The sequence below is a fragment of the Triturus cristatus genome, chromosome 1_2, assembly GCF_964204655.1.
Source record: "Triturus cristatus chromosome 1_2, aTriCri1.1, whole genome shotgun sequence".
NCBI classification, from domain to species: Eukaryota; Metazoa; Chordata; class Amphibia; order Caudata; family Salamandridae; genus Triturus; species Triturus cristatus.
The window spans coordinates 568,172,185-568,193,003 of NC_140580.1; the positions used below are offsets into that span (position 1 = coordinate 568,172,185).

The 20,819-nt window shown below is 51.5% G+C and overlaps 1 protein-coding gene across 2 annotated transcripts in view; it reads right to left on the reverse strand.

Moving 5' to 3' along the window:
- The window catches only part of TLX1 (T cell leukemia homeobox 1), a 29,343-nt gene extending 19,192 nt beyond the window's left edge, over positions 1 to 10,151 (reverse strand). Inside the window, exons 1-2 of one of the 2 annotated variants that reach the window (XM_085606482.1) lie at positions 9,368 to 10,151; positions 5,401 to 5,602 (exon numbers count right to left, since the gene is read on the reverse strand). In XM_085606482.1, the coding sequence (XP_085462608.1) occupies positions 5,401 to 5,602; positions 9,368 to 9,815 (650 nt within the window). In that variant the 5' untranslated portion in view covers positions 9,816 to 10,151. Of the gene's footprint in view, positions 1 to 5,400; positions 5,639 to 9,367 lie in introns of both variants that reach the window. The other variant, XM_085606481.1, reaches the window with a different exon arrangement.
- Positions 10,152 to 20,819: the final 10,668 nt, after the last annotated feature.

Here is a 20,819-nt window from a genome sequence, read left to right on the forward strand (position 1 = left end):
GTCACCCCATAGGTGGCATAAATGTGATTAAATGATTGGGGGTGGGGGGGTGGTAATGTGGTGGCAGCGGTGGCTGCAGATTGGATGACAAGAGCTAAGAGTCCATAGCAGCATCTCCCTGCCTCTTGATTTGGCTCTGAGGGTGGCTGGAGTGGAAGGTAGCCGCGCCTGTGAAGGTGGTGGTCCCCTCTCCTGGGACTATTCGTGCCCCCTCGGCGCCTTCCCTACATCACAGCGCCTTCTCTCGTGTATGCGTCGCCCTTAGGTGGTAGTCAGCGGAGCCCTCTCAGTCACCCGAAGGTTGCCCCTTACGTACCCTACACACCTGTAGGCATTATCTCCTCTGTCCCTCCCTCGCCGGTGGCCTCTCGAGCCCTCTGCTGGGGTCTTCATAAGGGGTCCGAGAATCCAGGCAGCCATCGGCAGAAACGGGATATTTGCAAACCCCGCTCCTGCTGGCGACTGCTGCTCATTTACGGAGAGGCGACGAGTAGTGTTTTTCCTTTTCACTGGAGGGGGTTATCTCCGGTATCTTCGATAGAAATACTCCAGATACGAGCATGCGCGTGTCAAAGGAATGTTTACATTCTGGTAGTTCTTGGTGATCTCATGGTGACAAATAAGTCCCCGACCTCAAAAGTGAGTGCTGGTGCCCGCCACATACAACCACTGGCATCAGAATAAGTGCCCGGAATTTACGCGGGATATATATGTTCATATATATTTATATGTATATTTGCATATTTGCCCTGTATATATATATATCTATATATAAATATATATATATATATATATCCCACGTATATATATATATATATATATATATATGTTTATTATATATCGTTTCCCATGATATATACGCCTCTGATTTTGAACATTATATATATATATATATACTATATATCGTTCCCCCTGATATATACGCTTCTGAACAATATATATATATATATATATATATATATATATATATATATATATATATATATATATATATATATATATATATATATATATATGATGTGCAGAGGCGTATGTATTAAGTTTGTGTGTGCGGTGAGTAACGTAGCGCCGCTCGCCACCCGTTCCCCCTTCATGGCTCCGGCAGCGCTTCGTGTGCTTTAGCGCACGTGAAGTGAACGAGCTTCTTGCAATATACGTTCTGCGAAACCTTGAGCTTTAAATTTCTAAGGATAATGCAAGATGTGGTAAATAAAAATTATAGAAAATCTACGGTGCCGCGAATGCAGAGTGTGATTTGATAGATTGGGCCATAGAATTCAATGTATACATACGCACAGGGAAAACAGACCGTGCGGCAATATCGGACGTACGTCTCTAGGAACTGATAGAAAAGCAAACACAACGCCGACCGCACTACGGAAATGATAACTGTAAGGGGAATATAGGCGATCACAAAAACAGCGTATTGGCATAATAATGATAACAATAATAATAATAGTAATACATATTATTACTAGTAAATAAAAATAACTGAAAAATAATAATAGTAATAATAATAATAATTATGTGGTTTTTGCAGTAGTAGTGATGGAATTCGAAGCAATATTTTGATTATTATTTCTGTGAGTACATAGCGCTTCTTCCTTGGGCGCACATTTCAAGCACTTCATTTCGCAGGGCTGCAGCAAGAGAAACGTGAATATTTTCCCCGTGACAGTCTGCATGCCCTGAGGCCCTGATTGCGAGATTTCGTCCCAGAAGTAGGCTGGGGTGTGTGATCTTTTCGCCTCTGTTACTGTGCGTTTCATAGCTCGTTCTTGGCCAGTTGAGGTTCCTGGTGTTACGCATTAGCCGAGAAGGCGCTGGCGCTCCCCTTCCGAGGATTGAAAACAGCTAGGGGCGGCAGAAGGCTCCCACGCTACATGCCACGTCCTTCATTGTTAGCTATATATATATGATATGTATCAAAAAGGACCTGACGCGTATCTATCTATCTATCTGTCCGTCCGTCCGTCTGTCTGTCTGTCTACACACACCACCACAAACAATATAGGTAACCATAGTACCTTATGTGTCAAAGCCATACATAGACATTTAAGGCAGATTTCTAGCTAGTTTGCATTTTAAGTTGAACCCTGTCGGCCCAGTGCTCGTGCACAAGTACTGCCCCCCTCGACAAAGGCCACACGGCTCTCCAGCTGAACCCGATTGGCGGTGAATTCCATGATTTGCGCCAGTTACGCGCCGAGTGCCCCGCGCTGAAATGATCTCAGGGCACTTGGTACAACACTGATTTCTTCTGTACACATTCGTAATATTTACATTTTTTGTTTTACTAAAACGCAGCCTCAGATGAGGTTTCAAAGAGTCTTTAATGACACACGGCGGCATGTGGACGAGAGAGATGATTGCTTCTGTTCTAAGCCATGACGTCCACAGCGCCTTGAGTGGTACAAGCGCGCCGCTCCGCTTGGCGGCTAAAGAACCCACAGACGTGAAATGCAGCCTCGTGTCTGTGCCTTCGGCCCCGGAAGGCTCTGCAGCAAAGGCACTATGCAAGCCCGGACTCCAGCCGGCTCTGGAACCGGTGGATGTGCACTGGGCCGTCGGCAGGAGAGAGAGCCACCGGGCGTTAATGAAAGCAAAGCCCTCAGCCTCACGAGGGAATCAGTGGACCCGGCGGGAGGAGGCCCAGACCAGCGGGCTGGTGGCCACTTCCAAATCCGCCCTGCACCACGGGCGTTAGAGTGAGCAGAGCCGAAGAAAGGGCCCTAATTGTGGGCTCCCGTCAGCCTTACGCATGGGGTTTAAACTGTGCATGTGAAAGTAAATGCACGATTTACAGACAAGCTGATGATACAAAGTGCAAAGTGAAATTAGATAAACCCCTCAAGGTTCTTATGATAGATAGTACCTATTTCATTTTAGGTTGTCAAAGCAAACTTCTTTCACAACCTAAAATGATCTATCTATCCACCCATCCGCCCTTCAGTCAGTCAGTCTGTCTGTCTGTCTGTCTGTCTGTCTGTCTGTCTGTCTATCTATCTATATGTCTGTCGTGTTGTATTTTGTTTCAACACACATATTTCTATAGCTGGTGAGATGTTGTACATTGATCCCGAACACATATTATAAAGAATGAAAATATATATTTGTTTACTATTCTTAATATTGTGCCCTGTGTGTTTTGATGCATGTCCGGGGTTCTACTAGGGCTATACATACTTTAGCCCCAAACCCCTGGATTGTTGCTGTCGATGCATGGTCATATCACGTCCATTTGAAAATGTGTAAACACAAATATCGTGCTTTCACGCTTCTGTGTGCTTTGATCAGTGTCCAGGTTTCAGTCACCTTTGGGTGCGGGCGAGCCCCCACAGTGACTAGGCCTGGGCATCTGGGTGCCTCCCTTCGAGCATCACAGTGGCCTGGTCCGGGCCTCTGGGAGCCTCCCCTCGAGCACCAGAGAGGTTTGGTCCGAGCCTCTGGGTGCCTTCCCTCGACCCCCAGAGTGGTTTGGCCCCCTCCCTGCTGTTCTGAGGCCCCCCTGCATCCTCTGCCGAGCCCAGACCATCCCTGGCACAGCGCGGCCTCCCGCTGCTGCCAGACGCCTCCCGGATCCCGTTACCAATCTGCATTAAGTTTATTGATTTGATTGGCCAAATTACTGCGCTCTAATCGTTTTCCCCTGACGGTCGGAGTCTGCCTCGTGCGATGCCTCGTTTCACGGAGATGCATCTGCTGCCCAGGTCCTTATGGCTGAGAAATGGCCTGTCCCGGTCAATCTCCTCAGCGCCTCGTAGAGTAGAAGGCCGCGTGCTGTGGTGCCAGGCGCCTCGAGCACCAGGAAGGGCTGTGGTTACCTCTACAGTTAAAGAACACGCTCTGGGGCAGGTTAAGCACATAACAGAGGGGTTTTCTCCCCCTGGATGTATTAATAGGTTTCATCTAGCGCCACGTCTAACCTTTCGGTTATTTCTGAGCGCTTGTGGGCCTGTGGCGTTTCCATAGAAGTGCCAGTGTTGTGGTGCCACAGGCCCTTGAACTACAAGGACTGCTGTGGTGTTAGATCTTAACAGAACACTTTCGCACAAGATGCGTTACTGCAAAATCAAGCTGGGTGTTGTCTTCCTGGGCGCCTCGAGGCCATGCGCTGCTGAACAATGTCTGCAGGGCATGAGCAACATACAAGACGGAAGGCCCTGGCGCTTGGGATTACCAAAGGCCCTGCTGCTCGACAGCACAGGGACTTCAGGTGGAAATAAAGAACTCCCCCTCATTCATTGCCAGGCGCCTTTAAGAACTCCCGCGAGGCCACCTGTGCAGGCCCAAGCCACTGCAGGCCGGCCCTCCTGTGGTGACTTCTCTCCTCGTGGCTTATAACGTCTTTTCATAAATAGGCTGAAATGTATGATCTTTCCTAGTGATATAAAACCACACGGACCACGTGTTTGAACTTCAGAAGGATGATGTGACCCTACATAGGTTCGACTCAGTGACTGCTACTTATGCGCTGATCTCAGCAGCGAACGCCTAACCCGCTGCACTACCCTTGCACGGATTCACATTGGTATGTGTGTTGGCTACGCTGAAGCAGGTTTCCAGCATTGCCCCGCCTACTGACGCTCCAGGGCCACTTAAGGCTATTATGACGCCCCATTTCATAAAATGCTGTTCCGGGGCCCTCGGAACAACTAAAGGTTATCTCGAGACAATGTTTGCATTTCAGTAATTCTCTCTGAACATGTAGCAGCTCTCTTACACTCTATGTTGTACAGTTAACACGAGTCTCACTGCTAATTGTATGCGATGGACTCGAATGTGGCCTAGGACTCAGAAGTAACCCTTACAATTCACATCTGGCATGTTTGATACCATTGCAGAACGCATTTAGAACCCGCTGGAGTCACATACAGTCCAACTGTGTGGCACCTATGGTGCAGCAAGACGCTTCCAGTGTTTGCACACAGACCATACACATCAAAGCCGCACCCCCCCCCCCCCCCACCCCCGCCGAGGAGCAGTAGCACATCTGGGCGCCCCTTCCTTCTCACCTTCTAATTTGAGGGATTCTCACAACAATTTCCAAGCACCGCCAACAGTTGCGAATTAGCAACGGGAAGCTCGCCCTATATACATCACACCCACACACACAGCTGTAAACATGTGTCTTACTCGCCATCTCTGAGTATTTAAGAGCCCGCACCCACAGAAAATAAAACTGTGTCTCCCATGGAAATTAAGGGTGACATGTCCCCTCGTGTCCCTTCTGCTGTACCCCATCTTGCTCCCATGGTTAGCACATTTCCTGGCATAAATTATTCACCAAAACATGCACACGCTGTGAAATGTGCATCGTGTGCAGTGATACCAGGGCCACAGTACACCGCATGCGCACAGTCCTCTCCCACTCCACCCATCCCGTCTTGCTTCCCTTACCTCCACTTCGTCCTCCGGTTCTGGAACCAGGTCTTGACCTGCGCGTCCGTCATTTTGAGGGCCTTGGCGAGCGCCGCCCTCTCGGCCGAGGCCAGGTACTTCTGCCGGTGGAAGCGCTTCTCCAGCTCGCAGATCTGAAGCCGGGTGAAGGAGGTGCGCGGCTTCTTCTTCTTCGGGGGTGTCCTGTTCTGGTAGGGGTGACCTATACGGCGTGTTACAGTGAAGGGTGAGAGGGCCACTGGATGGGAGACAGACGGCAAAAGCAAGCAGGCGAGAGATCAGCAGGGTTCACAGAGCGGGCCAGAGACAGACAGTGCCCGGGGGCTGGGCTCAGGGGGCGACAGCAGCAGCAGCAGGCATTAGCAGACTGACGAGTCCGAAAGGGTCTGGGGCACCCTGCCTGGACGGGGTCTACGGAGGCCCGGCGGGTGTGGGCTAGAGTCTGCCACATGTCAGGCGCAACCCATGGGAAGAGCCTGACATTCATGACGCGACCGACTCCTTCCCATCCTACCGGCCTTTCTACCTGCAATCACCCCAATTTATGTAAGAGGCACCCCACTTGACTCCCTAAAACGTACACACACTTGTACATACAGACAGCTCTGACCGGCAGAAATCACCCAGGCCTTCATGTCTATTAAACGTGGTGCTGCCTCTCTTGTTTTGTATCCGGAAGTGCACCCTCTCTCGCCGCCATTGCAGCACCTCTCTCTGCAGTGACTGTGTTCTCTGTTTGGGGTGCTTTTCTCTGTGTGTTGCCCCTGTGTGAATGATGTGATAACGTGCCGCCCTCACCCTGCCCCGTGCCGGCATGTGTCCTGTCTGTTCTTGTGCGGTAAAGTAGTGCCAGTGCTTGAAAACACGTGTTTTAATTGCATTCGTTTGTGGCCTGCCTGAGGTATGAATGCAGCGGGTGGGCACAAAACCAAGCTCGATGCAGAGAAGCGTCACTAACCGTGAGACACTGCTGGTACCTGTTGCGGGGCTCTGTGTGCGCATGACTGAGGCGGGCTCCTCTGGGACTCAGTGCCCCCATGTCCGGCTGCTCAGTAGCTGCTGTCTGCGGCTTTCACTGTACGCTCACTGCCCCGGGAGACGCTTCCGAGAGTCGGAAATACAATGGCAAAAAACAAGCTGGACCTCTGTTGCAACTTACCTACGTGTTTTATTTACATAATAAAACTGTGCATTTGAAAGTGAAAGTCAATGCACAATTTACAGAAGACTGACGATATAAAGTGCAAAGTAAAAGTAGATAGATAAATCCCTCAAGCTTCTTATGATAGATGTTACCTATTTCATTTTAGGTTGTGAAAGCAAACTTCTTTCACATCCTAAAATGAAATACCTACCTACCTACCTACCTATCTCATTCTCTTGTTTAACTCTCGTCCTATCTCTCATTCTGTGCTTTTCACTTTCTTTATAGCTCATTCTTTCTTGCTCTCCTGTCTCGGCGTTGCTATGTGAGTGTCCCACGCGCCCTATCTGTCCTCCCCGTCACCCTGCCTGTTGCCTCCAGGTAGTAGAGTTTATTCCAGGCTCTAGGCCTGTGACTCCTCTGACTGCCTTCTGAACGCGATCGATTTTAAACAATTTTAGCGCCTCTCTGTCTTCAGGACAGACGCGCTGAGTGCGTGTGGCACGCGGCACTTTAACCGACCTGCGGTGCAATGGCCCACAGCCTGTGGGCGTGCCCTGGATGTCCCCTTGTGTCGCACTTGTGACCTCAGTGTGTGGAGCATCAGTGTAAACACACGCCGTTCGTGCTGTGCACTAATCTCGCGCACATGTAGTGCACGCTTTCACTCCCCAGCTGTGTTACGCACCACACTAACACATCTGTAGCGCGCTGCCGGGCTCGCTTCAGTCTGTATGTGCACCCTCCCCACGGAGGGCCCCCACTCTAGCCCCCCCCCCCCCCCCCCCCCACGGACCAGACGGGTCTCGCACAGAGCACTCACGCTCCCTGATGCGGACCTATCGATTGAGCAGTTGTTGACGCCACAGACGTATTGTCGATGTATTATTTATTGCCCAGATTAGCCTCAGTATCACTTCAGAAGTGCCATATCAATTATTGCTGAGCGTCTGGGGCTTGCACGCGGCCTGTGTGCGGGACGACGTCATCCTCTGAGGGGAGGCAGAGATGTGTGCAGGGTCTGTACGTAAACATATCTATCTATCTATCTATCTATCTATCTATCTATCTATCTATCTATCTATCTATCTATCTATCTATCTATCTATCTATCTATCTGTCTGTCTGTCTGTCTGTCTGTCTGTCTGTCTGTCTGTCTGTCTGTCTGTCTGTGACTTAATACGTTTGCAACGAACATTCATACACGTGTATAATTTCTATCTACATTGTATCTATATGTCAATTTAATCGTGTATCTATTTATACATGTGCACGGCAAGGCAGTAATCCTGTACAATGTATGCGCACTTACAAGCATGCATGTATAATACATCATATGAATTCTGTACGTCTATTTAAATGTACATATATGTCTTTATGTGTACACGCACGCATATTTATATGCATGGTCGTGTGTGTAGATATATCTATAGTATAGTATCAGTATGCGCACGTGTTCATACATGTGCGCGTGGAATGTGCATCCACATATGTGAATGTGGATCTGACCTCTTGTGGTGTATGCATACCCCGAAATTAAATCACAGTTCTTTCCTCCAGAGAGTGCCCGCTTCAGTGACATTAAATAACCGTGTGCCCGACCGAGAAAATATTTAGGGCAAATAATAGAGATGAACTAACTCTAAAGGGACTTTTGTTAACTATTTAATCGAATATATATTTTAATATTTTTTTTAATGAAATGTGTGCTGCTTATAAGGACTGTTCAAGTCTAAGCAAACCTGTTATTCGTATGATTATCTGCAGTGAATCTGCCATGCGGATCTCCCATCTCCCGTGGGACAGGTGGGGGCAGGGACTCCAATGACCGGCGTTTGACTATTTACAGGCATCGCTGGTTAAAAATGAAAAGAAGAACCTGCCCAGAGACAAGGCGCATCTAATGTGCTGACCTCTGCGTGTTAAAGGCTGGGGAGCACTGTGCGGAGGCACGCCTCGCTGTGCGAGCACCGCACCAGGGCTGCCCTCATTGATAGATCAACTTAAATAATAACACCACTAATATTACTAATACCAATAATAATACCACCAATTGTAATAATAATAATATCACTACCAATAATGGGAACGTAAAAATGAGTCTGACATGAATATATGTATATATATATATATATATATATATATATATATATATATATATATATATATATATATATATGTATATATATATATATATGAAACAACCAACACGTAAAACGTGTAAAGCGGAGAGCACTCCAAAGCAAAATCCGGGAACGATGCTTCTTTTAAAGCATGAGTGCTTTATTCAGCAAGTTCCCCCCCCCTTTACTACCCCGAAACGCTGCCAGACGCGTCAGCTGTATATATATATATACACACACACACGCACACATATATTTGTATATATACATATATATACTATATATACACACTCACACACGCACATAAATAAATAAAATCCATGACTCGATTGATACCAGAATAGATACAAACCCTACCAATAATGAACTGAACTGGAATGAACTGATCATTAAAACTGATTCGGAGGGGCAACAGGCAGGGAGACGGACATGCAGCACTTGTATTTTGCAGGCAGACGCGCACAAACTTTTGCAAACTTGCAAACTGATTCACATCTGCACAGGACATGTGTCTTCCCTTTTGGGCCATGCCACTGAAGTGGGCTCCTTCTGGTTTGTAAACACAGAGGGGGTGCGGATGATGCCCGTGTTATTTGCAGTGGTCTGGGCGCAGCTGAGAGCCAGCGAGCAGCGGTGGGGTTAGGGCACGGTGCAAGGGCGCGGGCACTCAGTGCAGGCCGTGCCATGCGCAGGCACTCACCCGTGAACCTGTCCTTGGTGTAGCGCCGGTTGCTCTCCATCCAGGGGAAGGTCAGGCCCGTCAGGTTGCTCATGCCACCCGCGCTGGACACGTTGGGCATGCCGGTGGACATGGGCGGGTGCCCACCTCCGCCCAGGGGCGGCCGGTGCGCCGGCACCCGGATTACCCCGGCCGAGCTGAGACCCATGTTGTACGATCCGGGCAGCGAGGCCATGCTGCAGGCGCTGTTGCTGTAGCCGGCGCCCCCACCACCCCCACCGTTGTAGCTTCCTGTCATGGTGTTGTAGGCGCTGCTCACTATGCAGCCCAGGCCGTAGTCGGAGTCCTGCAGGCGTGAGCCCGAGATCATGCAGCTGCCCTGGTCCGGGGAGTTCAGGATTTGGTCGATGCCGAAACTGATGGGCTCGGGGTGTCCCTGGTGCATGTGGTGGGCGCCCATGAGATCCATGCCTGTCCGCGCCCCTCCCGCGAGGAGCCGGAGCCCCAGCCCCGAGCCCGCTCAGTGCTACAGGTACCAGCCACAGCCTGCCCCCGAAGCCCACGGCGTGGAGGCAGAGACGGGCTCCACACCGCACCGACTCCACCTGCAGCTCCTCTCCCTGCGCTCCGGGGTTCAGTGGGGGCCACAGACCAGCCGCAGCTTCCCCGCGCCCTGCCGAAGCCCTCGGTGCGCGGCTCGACCACAGGCCGGGCGAGATCCCTCTGTCTTCGGATCCGGCCGGTTCTACAAACGGGAACATCAATCCTGGTGCCAGAGAGGCCCGGGCGAGATGTAGCCCCTGCCCCCGGGCCCTGCCTCTCCATTGGCTGGAGGAGGGAAGAGGCTCGCTGAATGACAGCCAGAGGGAGATAAGGGGGTGTGTCTCTGGCAGCCAAACCCAGAGACCTGCCGGGACTCGGCCTTATAAAGTCAAGACAGAAGCCGACGGAGGTCGGTGAAAGAGAGGGACGCTTTATATAGCGGGGGCCTTCACAGCGAGTAGAACACGGGCCCTCCAAAGAGCACCCCTGAGTCAACGACCCAGGCGTTCGACAGTGCACTCAGCACACAGGAATCAGTGACCCTAGACTAGGGTCCCTAGCTCTCAACAGCACACAGTAATCAGTGACTCTGCAGTCTGCACTCAACAGCACACAGGAACAGCACACAGGAATCAGTGACTGCACTCAACAGATCACAGGAACAGCACACAGGAAACAGTAACCCTAGTTCTCAAAAGCACACAGGAATCAGTGACTCTAGCACTCAGCAGCACACAGGAACAGCACACAGGAATCAGTGACCCTAGTTCTCAAAAGCACACAGGAATCAGTGACCATAAGTATCAGTAGCACACGGGCATCAGGTACTGTCGTTATCAACAGTACACTCAGTAACCATAGCTCTCAAAAACACACAAGAGTCACTGACTCTAGCCATCAACAGCATATAGGAATCAGTGACCATAGCTCTCAACAGTACACAGGAATCACAGTGAGTGAAGCAGTTCGAGGACACAGTGGTCAATGATACAAGCCCATCCGGGGCACGCAGGAGTCAGTGACCCATGTCTTCTAGAGGAAAGTAGGTGTCAGTGAACCAGGCGATCCACAGAGCGCACACGAGTCAGTGATTCAAACACGGGTGCTACGATAACTAAAATAGCGGTGAGGCCTAGGTCCCATGGCCCAGTTTTTAACATACACTGACATGATTTACAGGTAGAATGGGTGAGAGCTAGCAAACTCTGCCTATTCTTTGGGTAGCGTTAGAAAACCGATGCTCTGCTGTTGTCGCTTCCATATACAGTCTTGTCTGTTATTGAACCGTTGTAAAAACATTTGAAATACACTTTGTAAAAGTCAAAGCAAATGGCATTGTCAGGGCTTATTTTCATACACTATGTAAACGAAAAGGGGCACTTCCGTAAAGTAGATGAACAGTTTCATTTGGTTTAAAATACAGAACAAGCAGTGGCAGTACTCTAGATCACTTTGCACAATAAAAAAAATACGTTCCAAGTGACAATATACCTTGCATTATTCCTTCAGGCGAACCTGAGGTTTTAGCCAGCCTTTTTCATGTTGGAATTTTCAGACCCTACTTACAATGTTGAAAAGCTATGAGTTATATAATGCAGCATTTGGTGTCCTAAAAGCCAAGGCTGAAGAGGGGTGAAACCCCGAAACCGGTCCTAGGATGCTTGTCTCCAGTCCCGAGTGGGACAGGTATGCCCAGACGTGGGTCCCGTGCTCTCCATGCCACGGGAGTCAAGCTATCCTGGCTGAAGAGGGATGAAACCGCGAAACCGGTCCTAGGATGCTTGTCTCCAGTCCCGAGTGGGACAGGTATGCCCAGACGTGGGTCCCGTGCTCTCCATGCCACTGGAATCAAGCTATCCTGGCTGAAGAGGGATGAAACCCCGAAACCGGTCCTAGGATGCTTGTTTCCTGTCCAGGGAGTACCTGGCTTGGCAGTTCGGGCTGGACTGTTCCCATGAGGCACAGGGTCAAGACTGATTTGCATATGGCTGGGTTCAAACTGGAATGGCATGGTGAGCAAAAAAACGATGGATTTAGGCCCAGATCTCTGTACTGGGGTGAATGTATGACATTGTTCTGCATTCTGTCCATCAATTGTTGTTTTTGCATTTGTCACCCCGAGTGGGAAGGGTATGCTCAGACGTGAGTCCCTTGCTCTCCATGCCACTGGAATCAAGCTATCCTGGCTGATGAGGGCTGAAAGCCCGAAACCGGTCCTAGGATGCTTGTCTCCAGTCCCGAGTGGGACAGGTATGCCCAGACGTGGGTCCCGTGCTCTCCATGCCACGGGAATCAAGCTATCCTGACTGAAGAGGGATGAAACCGCGAAACCGGTCCTAGGATGCTTGTCTCCAGTCCCGAGTGGGACAGGTATGCCCAGACGTGGGTCCCGTGCTCTCCATGCCACTGGAGTCAAGCTATCCTGGCTGAAGAGGGATGAAACCGCGAAACCGGTCCTAGGATGCTTGTTTCCTGTCCAGGGAGTACCTGGCTTGGCAGTTCGGGCTGGACTGTTCCCATGAGGCACAGGGTGAAGACTGATTTGCATATGGCTGGGTTCAAACTGGAATGGCATGGTGAGCAAAAAAACGATGGATTTAGGCCCAGACCTCTGTACTGGGGTGAATGTATGACATTGTTCTGCATTCTGTCCATCAACTGTTGTTTTTGCTAAAAGCCAAGGGTGGCTGAAATTGTAATGCATGAAAATAGGCCACTAAAAATAAAAACAATATCAAGTTTGCAGTCTGTGCCCTTTATTTGTACCTTGTGAATTTACACGCTGAAACTAAAGCCACACTCTTGTTTTGTCTGTTCCCTAGTAGCGCTCACACTGAGAGTGAGTTTACAAGGCCACATCTGAAGTGTTGCTGGGGCTAGAGCCTCATTGCCCCAACGAATTTAGCACCCGTGGACCCAGGAACACCACAGGGTATAGTTCATAGCAGTCAGTGATCCAGACCTTCTATGGGACACTGGACTAGAAGGAATCAGTGATCAGTGATCAAGGCCTAGTAATCAGTGACCAGAACATTTCACTGGCCACAGCACAAATGACTGTGGGATCCAGGCATGCCACACTGCATGCAGGAGTCAGTGACCTCTTCCTTCCACAGGGAACACAGAATTCAGTGACTCATGGCCCTCACAGGGCACAGCACACATGAGCCATAGACTCAGATCCACCATATGGCACAGCAACAGGTGCCAGTGACCCACGCCATCCAAAGCATGCATTACTCATTGACCCAAGCCTTCCACTGCGTATAGCCCAAATGACCAAGTAACACAAGCCATGCACAGCACACAAAGGTGAGTAACCCATTTTTAGATAGCACACACAGCAATAGAAATCAGCGACCCAAGCCTTGCATAGCGCACAGCATAAGGAAATTAGTGACTCAAACCCTCTACATCACATAGAAATCAGTGACTGAAGCTCAGTGACACAAACCATACCAGAGAGCTTAGCAGGGAGGATCAGTGACCCAATGGTGTCTTCGGTCCATAAGAATCAGTGACTAAGCAGTCCACAGTGCATAACACTCAGGAGGCAGTGACCCAAGCCCCCTACTGCACATAACCCATTGGAGTCAGTGACCCAAACCCTTAACAGCACATACTAATGCAAATCAGTCATTCTAGCTGTTTACAGCACAAACCACGTAGGAATCTATGGATGTGGGAACTGGTTGGAACACCCCAGGGCATTCAGGGGTTACTAGGCTCCAAGTGTGTCAGTTGGGACCTTTTTTCTTTGGTGTCCCAACTAATAGGCCTTAAACTAAGCACCAAGTCACCCCGTTAGCTCCCCTTTTGTTCAAGGTAACAAAACAAAGCTGCCCAAGGCTTCATCTGAGAAGTTGTGTGGGCTAGAGACTCAGTACTCAGTAGAAATGGTAATAACACGCAATAACACAAACAACTTAGACAGAGTTTTCACACCACAAGTGCTTTTCCACAAAGTGAAATAAAAGGTATTTTTTTCCCCATCTTCACACCTGAGTAACATAAGGGCACCATCCTTTGAGACTATAATGCCTTCTAAAGAAAGTCTAAACTCTTTCTTTAGAGTTTACTTATGGTGTATTCTATGATTGAATTTGTTTGTTTATAGAGATGTTCATTGCAGGTAAAAACTGTTAAATTACTGTTGGTGTTATTTTGGAAAGGGGAGGTGGGGGAAGGGGTGGGGTCAATCAGCTGCACTAGGCACCAAGTCATTGTGCCTGTAGAAAAGTGGGTGGGGGGGAAAGGTTGTTGGACTCTGAGCAAGGGCGGCCATCTGCTCGGGCAACAATGGGTCAAGGGAGGAGACACGGAGGGGGATAGGGAGCATTGGGAAAAAAATGAAAACCATATGTTAGATTTTTATACATCCGTTTATCATTACTTAGAAAGGAAGAGGGGGGCAGTCACTTTGCTGGTCGTTAGGTGTACACTGGATGTTAAACTGGGAACTCTATTATTATTAATATATATTTTTTAAAACGTAAATGGCAAGATGGGAACATGATAAATGGGAAATAAGGACGTTTTAATGGTGGTTTCCTTTAATGTAAATGGCCTAAATAATAAGAGAAAAATGAGAGCCATCGAAACGTGGATTAAGACGGAGAACCCGTCAGTTATCCTGTTACAGGAGACCCATATACCAACGGGGAAAATAGCCGACTTTTCAATATTTAAATTGTGGGCGACTTATAGGGGCTTTTCTTCATCCTCTGTAGCCCACAGAGGAACAACAATCTTCTTTAATAAAAAATTCCAGGGAGGAGGAGCCTAGCGCGCAACCAAGATGGCCGCGTAGGTGCGAGGCTCCCGAGGACCTCTGCAACCTCCTACGTTTATCCTGTCTTCATCCTGCATCGGTTGAGGGGACTGTGTCGGTGAGCCTGAGCCGAGGTGGTACCCGTTTCCCGTTTTCGTCTCGGACCTCGGGTGCCGGAGTGAGCACCGATTGAAGTTTGCGGCCTACTTCTCTCCTGACCCCGGATTCGCGTTTGGGGGCGACCCAGTGGCAAAGTGAACAACAACGGCGGGCTGGGCCTGGCGAGTCGCGTACCCCACACTTTCACTTTCACTTTTGCGCCCCCTTGCCGTTTTCGCAAGTGGGATCACGGCGCTCTTTGTGTTGGGGTGGTCTCGCTGGGAGACCCTGCCTGCCTGCCTGCTGTGGCCCGCTCTGCCGTCCTGGGGTGGCCCCCCGGAGCTCGTGGCCTTGATTGCTTGCTCTTCACTGCGTGACTGGTGCGGGTGTGAGACCCGCGACGATGGCCACAAAGCAGGATGGAGATCGTCTGAAGGCCAAGTCAACCCGGCGTGGCGCCGCACATCAGGCCAACATCATGGACCGCTACACCCTCCCGAAGGGGTCTCCCGGCGGATCGCACAAGTCCTCTGAGTGCCCCCCGGATGCCCCGGACTTGCCCACGGATCTGTCTTTGCAAGACGTCATGAGCGCCATTGCTCAGATGAAGGCCTCGGTGGGCCAGCAGTTCGACACTTTAGCGCACAAAATCGACGCGGTCCTCATTGATGTCAACCTTGTGAGAGCTGATCTCTCTAAGACCAACGACCGGGTCGACTCTTTGGCCCACACCGCGTCGGGCCTCACGACTGAGGTGGCGGCCCTTCAAACGGAGGTGCACCGGCTCCGTCAGGCGAGTGCGCTCATGGATCGGCGCCTGGAGGACTCCGAGAGCCGGGCCCGGAGGAATAATATCCGCATCATCGGAGTGCCCGAGGGACGGGAGGAGTCGGTGGCGGATCTCTTCGTGGAGGACCTGATCACTACCCATCTCCAGCCTCGAGGGCTGAGTAAATTCTTTGCCGTGGAGAGGGCCCATAGAGTTCCCGGGGGCAGACCGAAGGTTGGAGCCCCTCCGCGGCCTCTTATTGCCCGTATCTTTAACTTTCGGGACCGGGATGCGATTTTGCAAGCTTCCAGACTGCAAGGGCCGATTAAGCTGGAGAACATGGAGGTGAACTTTTATCCTGACTTCACCCAAGCGGTCCAGAAGCAGAGACTGAGTTTCCTGGGCGTCAAGCGGCGGCTTCGAGGCATGAACTTAAAATACGCCATGCTCTTCCCGGCCAGGCTGCGGGTGGAGGTGGATGGTCGCACTCACTTTTTTGACCGTCCTGAAATGGCCGGGGACTGGCTGGACACTTTGTCTGGGGGTCATGATCGGGATGGCGGGGGGGGGCTGCGGGAGGAGATTGCCCACTGGACCGGGTCTGAGGTACTGATGCCGGGGCTCACTCCGGATGACGCGGCCGCTTTCGGCCAAGCTTAGGGTCTTTTGTTTGTTGTACTCGTCTCCCCTCATTTGGAGGCTGTGCGGGGTCTTGAGGGGGTACTCTTTCCTCCTCTAGGGGGTCTAGCTAGTTCCACTTATATAGGGGCGACAGGCACACTGCAAGTTGGGGGGGCTGTCTGGGCTCATGCAGGGGTGCAGGGAGGGGGGAGTTTTGTTGGGGCGGTTGGGTTGGGGTGGGGTATTGTTCATTTGTACCACAAGGCAAAAGTATTGTTGTGCTATTCCTAAAGTGCTCTCGGGGGAACGATTGATCGCTTTCGGCTATGATGGGGGGTAGGGGACTGAGTCTTTTGTCCTGGAATGTCAATGGACTGGGGGACAGGATAAAACGGGGTGTGGTCCTGCAGTTTCTGAAACGAATTTCACCTGATGTAGTTTTTCTGCAGGAGACGCACCTCATTGGCAACTCCTTTCGTGCTATGAATCGACGGGGCTACCGCCTTCTGGCCCATTCGGGCTTCACGTCTGGTTCCAGGGGTGTGGGCATCATGGCTAAAACCTCGCTCCCATTGGAAGTTGATGAGGTGCTCCATGATGACAGGGGACGTTATACGGTTCTGGTGGGTAGAATGGAGGGCAGAGTGATTGTTTTTGTTTCTGTCTATGTCCCGCCAGGGTTGCAGACGACTACTTTTGCGGATCTGGGGCGCCTCCTCCTTGGCCTTCCGGAGGGGATTCTAGTGGTTGGGGGGGATTTCAACGCGGTGGTTTCCGGAACTGAGGACCGTCACCCCCCTAGGGATCTCCCCCGTGCCCAAGCGTGGTTATCTGGCCTCTTGGATACTTTGGGGTTGGTGGATTGTTGGCGTTTGAAACACCCTACGCAGAAACAGTATTCCTTTCATTCCGGGGCCCATGGCAGTCTCTCAAGGCTAGATTATGTCCTGGTGCCAGCGGCGCATGCGGGGAGGATCGGGGAGGTGCGCCATTTGGCGCGGGGTATTTCAGACCACTCCCCGCTCCTGCTGCACTTCGACATTCTCCCGAGGGGGGAGGGTAGGGTGGTCCCGATTAATCCCTGGTACCTGCGTGACCCCACCATTCGCGCAGAATTGGTTAAATCCCTTAAGTGATATTTTGACGATAATGTGGGGTCAGTGTCATCGGCGGTCTCCCTGTGGGAGGCTTTCAAGACGGTACTCCGGGGGGAGGACCTGTCCCTTATTTCCCATTCCCGGAAGCGCGAGCGGGAGGAGGTGACCCGTGTTGAAACTGAGATAACCGAGTTGGAGGGTGACCTAGAATGTGGGGTGACGGATGACAAACTACATGTTCTCCGACTCAAGCAGGCGGCCTATAAGGCCCTCGTCACGGAGGCGGCCAGGGGCCTCAGTAGAGAGCAACAGGGGAGACTGTATGATGTGGGTGATAAGGCTGGGAAACTGATTGCGTGGCTGGATACAAAGGAGAGAGCGAGTCGAGTTGTCCCGTCGATTGAGAAACTGGATGGTGTGTGTGTCACTGAACCGGAAGAAATTGTTGATTGCTTTGCAGAATATTTCCGTGGGGTGTATTCCCCGGTGTCCTCCCGCTCGGAAGATGATTCCCATGCCCTGCTCAGGGATATCGCGCTGCCTTCCCTTTCGGAGGAGGACAGGGTGTCGTTGGACGCCGCCCCAACATCTGAGGAAATTGCCCTCGCCATACGTTTGGTCGCTTCCGGCAAGGCCATGGGTCCTAATGGTCTTCCTATCGAATTGTACAAGCTGCGACCGGATACGCTGGCGCCGCATCTCCGTGCTATGTTTCTTGCGGCCCGTTCGGCGGGTTCCCTCCCGCTAGACCAGCGTCTGGCTACTATCGTGGTTATTCACAAGGAGGGGAGGCCGCGGGACCGGGTCACGTCCTACAGGCCCATTTCGCTGCTGAATGCGGAACCCAAAATTCTCGCCAAGGTGTTGGCCAATCGGCTGGTTGGCGTGGTGTGCGATCTGATTCACCAGGATCAGTCCGGTTTTATCCCTCATCGCAACACTGCGCTCAACCTGCGGCGCTTGCATGGGGTGCTCGCGCGTGTCCCGTTCATACGGGAGCCGGCCATTTTGGCGTCCCTGGACGCCACTATGGCGTTTGACACACTTGAGTGGCCATATATTTGGGCGACGCTGGCGAAGTTTGGGTTTGGCCCGGGATTCATCGGTTGGGTCTAATTGTTGTATTCCGGACCGCTGGCGCAGGTGGCTGTAAACGGTAGAGTGTCGGCTCTGTTTGAGCTGGGCAGGGGCACGCGGCAGGGCTGCCCGTTATCGCCGCTCCTCTTCGCGCTTGCCTTGGAGCCCCTGGCGGAGTGGCTGCGGTGGCATCCTTCTATCCGTGGCTCCGATGGACCCCCGAGTATGAGGACCGCGTATCTCTTTACGCTGATGATATTCTTTTGTACCTGGCTTCCCCGCGTAAATCGCTGATAGTGCTGGTTGATGTATTGCACTCATTTGGCCTCAACTCCGGCCTAGTCATCAATTGGGCTAAATCTTGTGTGTATGTCCTCTCTGGGGAGGCTCCTATCCTTCCGCGGGGTTGTCCTATCCAGATTGCCCCGCGGGGATTTAGGTACCTGGGTATCTTCATTACCCTGGACGCGGAGGCCCGGTATAAACAGAACTTGTTTCCCCCCCTCCAGCGCCTGAAGGATGATGTCGCGCGTTGGAGGCGCTTGCCGCTCTCGCCGCTCGGCCGGGCGGCATTGTTTAAGAGGATGTCGCTGCCACGTTTCCTGTACGCCTTACAGAACACAATGGACGTTGTCCCGGCGCGCTACTTTCGCGAGGTGGAGAGTTTGCAGCGCCGCCTGTTCTGGGAGGGTAGACCGCGTATCGCCCTGGCGAAGCTGACGCTCCCGTGGTACGACGGGGGGGTTGCCCTCCCAGACATCAAGCGATATTACTGTGCCTCCCAGCTGGCTGCGATAAATCACGGCCTTTACGGGCCCGCTCTAAACCCGGCCTTTGAGATGGATAAAATGTTACTGCCGGGCGGCGACTATAATCGGGCGCTTTATTCTAGCTCGCTCGACGCACGTCTGACGGGCCCCACGCGGGTCATGATGCGAGTGTGGCACGCGGCTAACTTGGCGATGGGGTGGAAGGATCGTTTGACCCGGGCGACGCCACTATACGCATCTGAGCGGCTGGGCTCCCTGTGGACCTCGAAGGGCTTTGAGAAGTGGGACATGATAGGCATCAGCAGGGTGGGCGATCTCTGGACGAGGGGGGGATTCAAAACGTTCGATGTGCTGCAGACGGAATTCCAGTTGCAGGACAGGGAGTACTTTCGATATATGCAGATCCGTCATGCGTTGTGCTCCGTATTCCCGGACGTTGCCTCCATCCCGGAGTACTCCCCTCTGGAGGATAGAGTGCTAGATGGGCATGTACCGGACGCCACGATTTCATTAATTTACAAAAAACTCATCAATGATCGCTCGGGACTGCTGACTGGCCTTCGTGAGGCGTGGGGGGCTGATGGATTGGAGCTGGATGACGAGGACTGGGTGTCTGCGGTGGCCTCCCCAAAAGAGGTGGCCATACCGGCTCGCCTTCGCTTCGTCCAGCTCAAGATACTCCATAGGGTCTATGTTACGGGGCCGAGTCTGATGCGTATGGGCTATGCTGTGGACGGGTTGTGTAAGCGTGGGTGTGGTTCTTTGGGGACCTTTCTCCATATATTGTGAGAATGCCCGGAGGTGGCGCGATTCTGGCGTGGTGTGCACGAGGTCTTGCAGGCAGTTACGCATGTGCCGCTGCTGCCCGAGGCGAGGAGATGTCTCCTGAATGTGTGGGAGCCAACCGACTACTCAGTGCCGCAGACGCGGTGGGTGACTCTGGGATATATGGTGGCCAAGCGTGATATTGCGCAATTGTGGGGTTCCCAGAGGTCACCGACTGTCTCGGCGTGGAAGGACAACATGGATTGGTGTATGTTTCGGGAAAAGGTGGTGTATGTTGCGAGAAGTAAGCCTGGGAAATGGGTGAAAGTGTGGGGCCCCTGGAACGCCTACCGTGGGGGAATCTGTACCCCGCCACTGACGCCGGATCCGTCACCGGCCCCGTCTCCTTAGCCTGCTTGTCTTCCTGGTTCTGGGCTTGAGTTCACTTTGTCTCCGTCCCGACCTATCCCCCCCCCTTGATATTCCTGTGGACCGGTAGGGTCCCCCCCAGGGGAGCACATGCTATTGTTTCCGATTGTGGGTTGCCTTGTGGACTTGTTTTCTTCGTTATTTATATAAAAATGAAACCGTTGTGTGGGGTCCGGATGGTGTGGCTGCCAACGCTTCTTTCAACTCCTGTGATCTCTCTTCTGCCGCAGTGTGTGTTCTACTGTTTGTATAATATGCTCTTTCTGTCTGCTAGCGGCCGGCCTGAAGGTTGTAGGCCCATCTTTGTATATCTTTTGGATTCTGTAATAAACGGTTTAAAAAAAAAAAAAAAAAAAAAAAAAAAAATTCCAGGCCGAGGTAGTCAATTCAGCGAGCGATCAAAGTGGTAGGTGGTGTTGGGTCACCTGTAATTCAGGTAATAGATTATTGACTCTTGCCAGTTTATACGCCCCGGTAGAGGATAATCCCACTCCATATGAGGAATTCTTTCAATCCTTAATTCAGGTTTCAG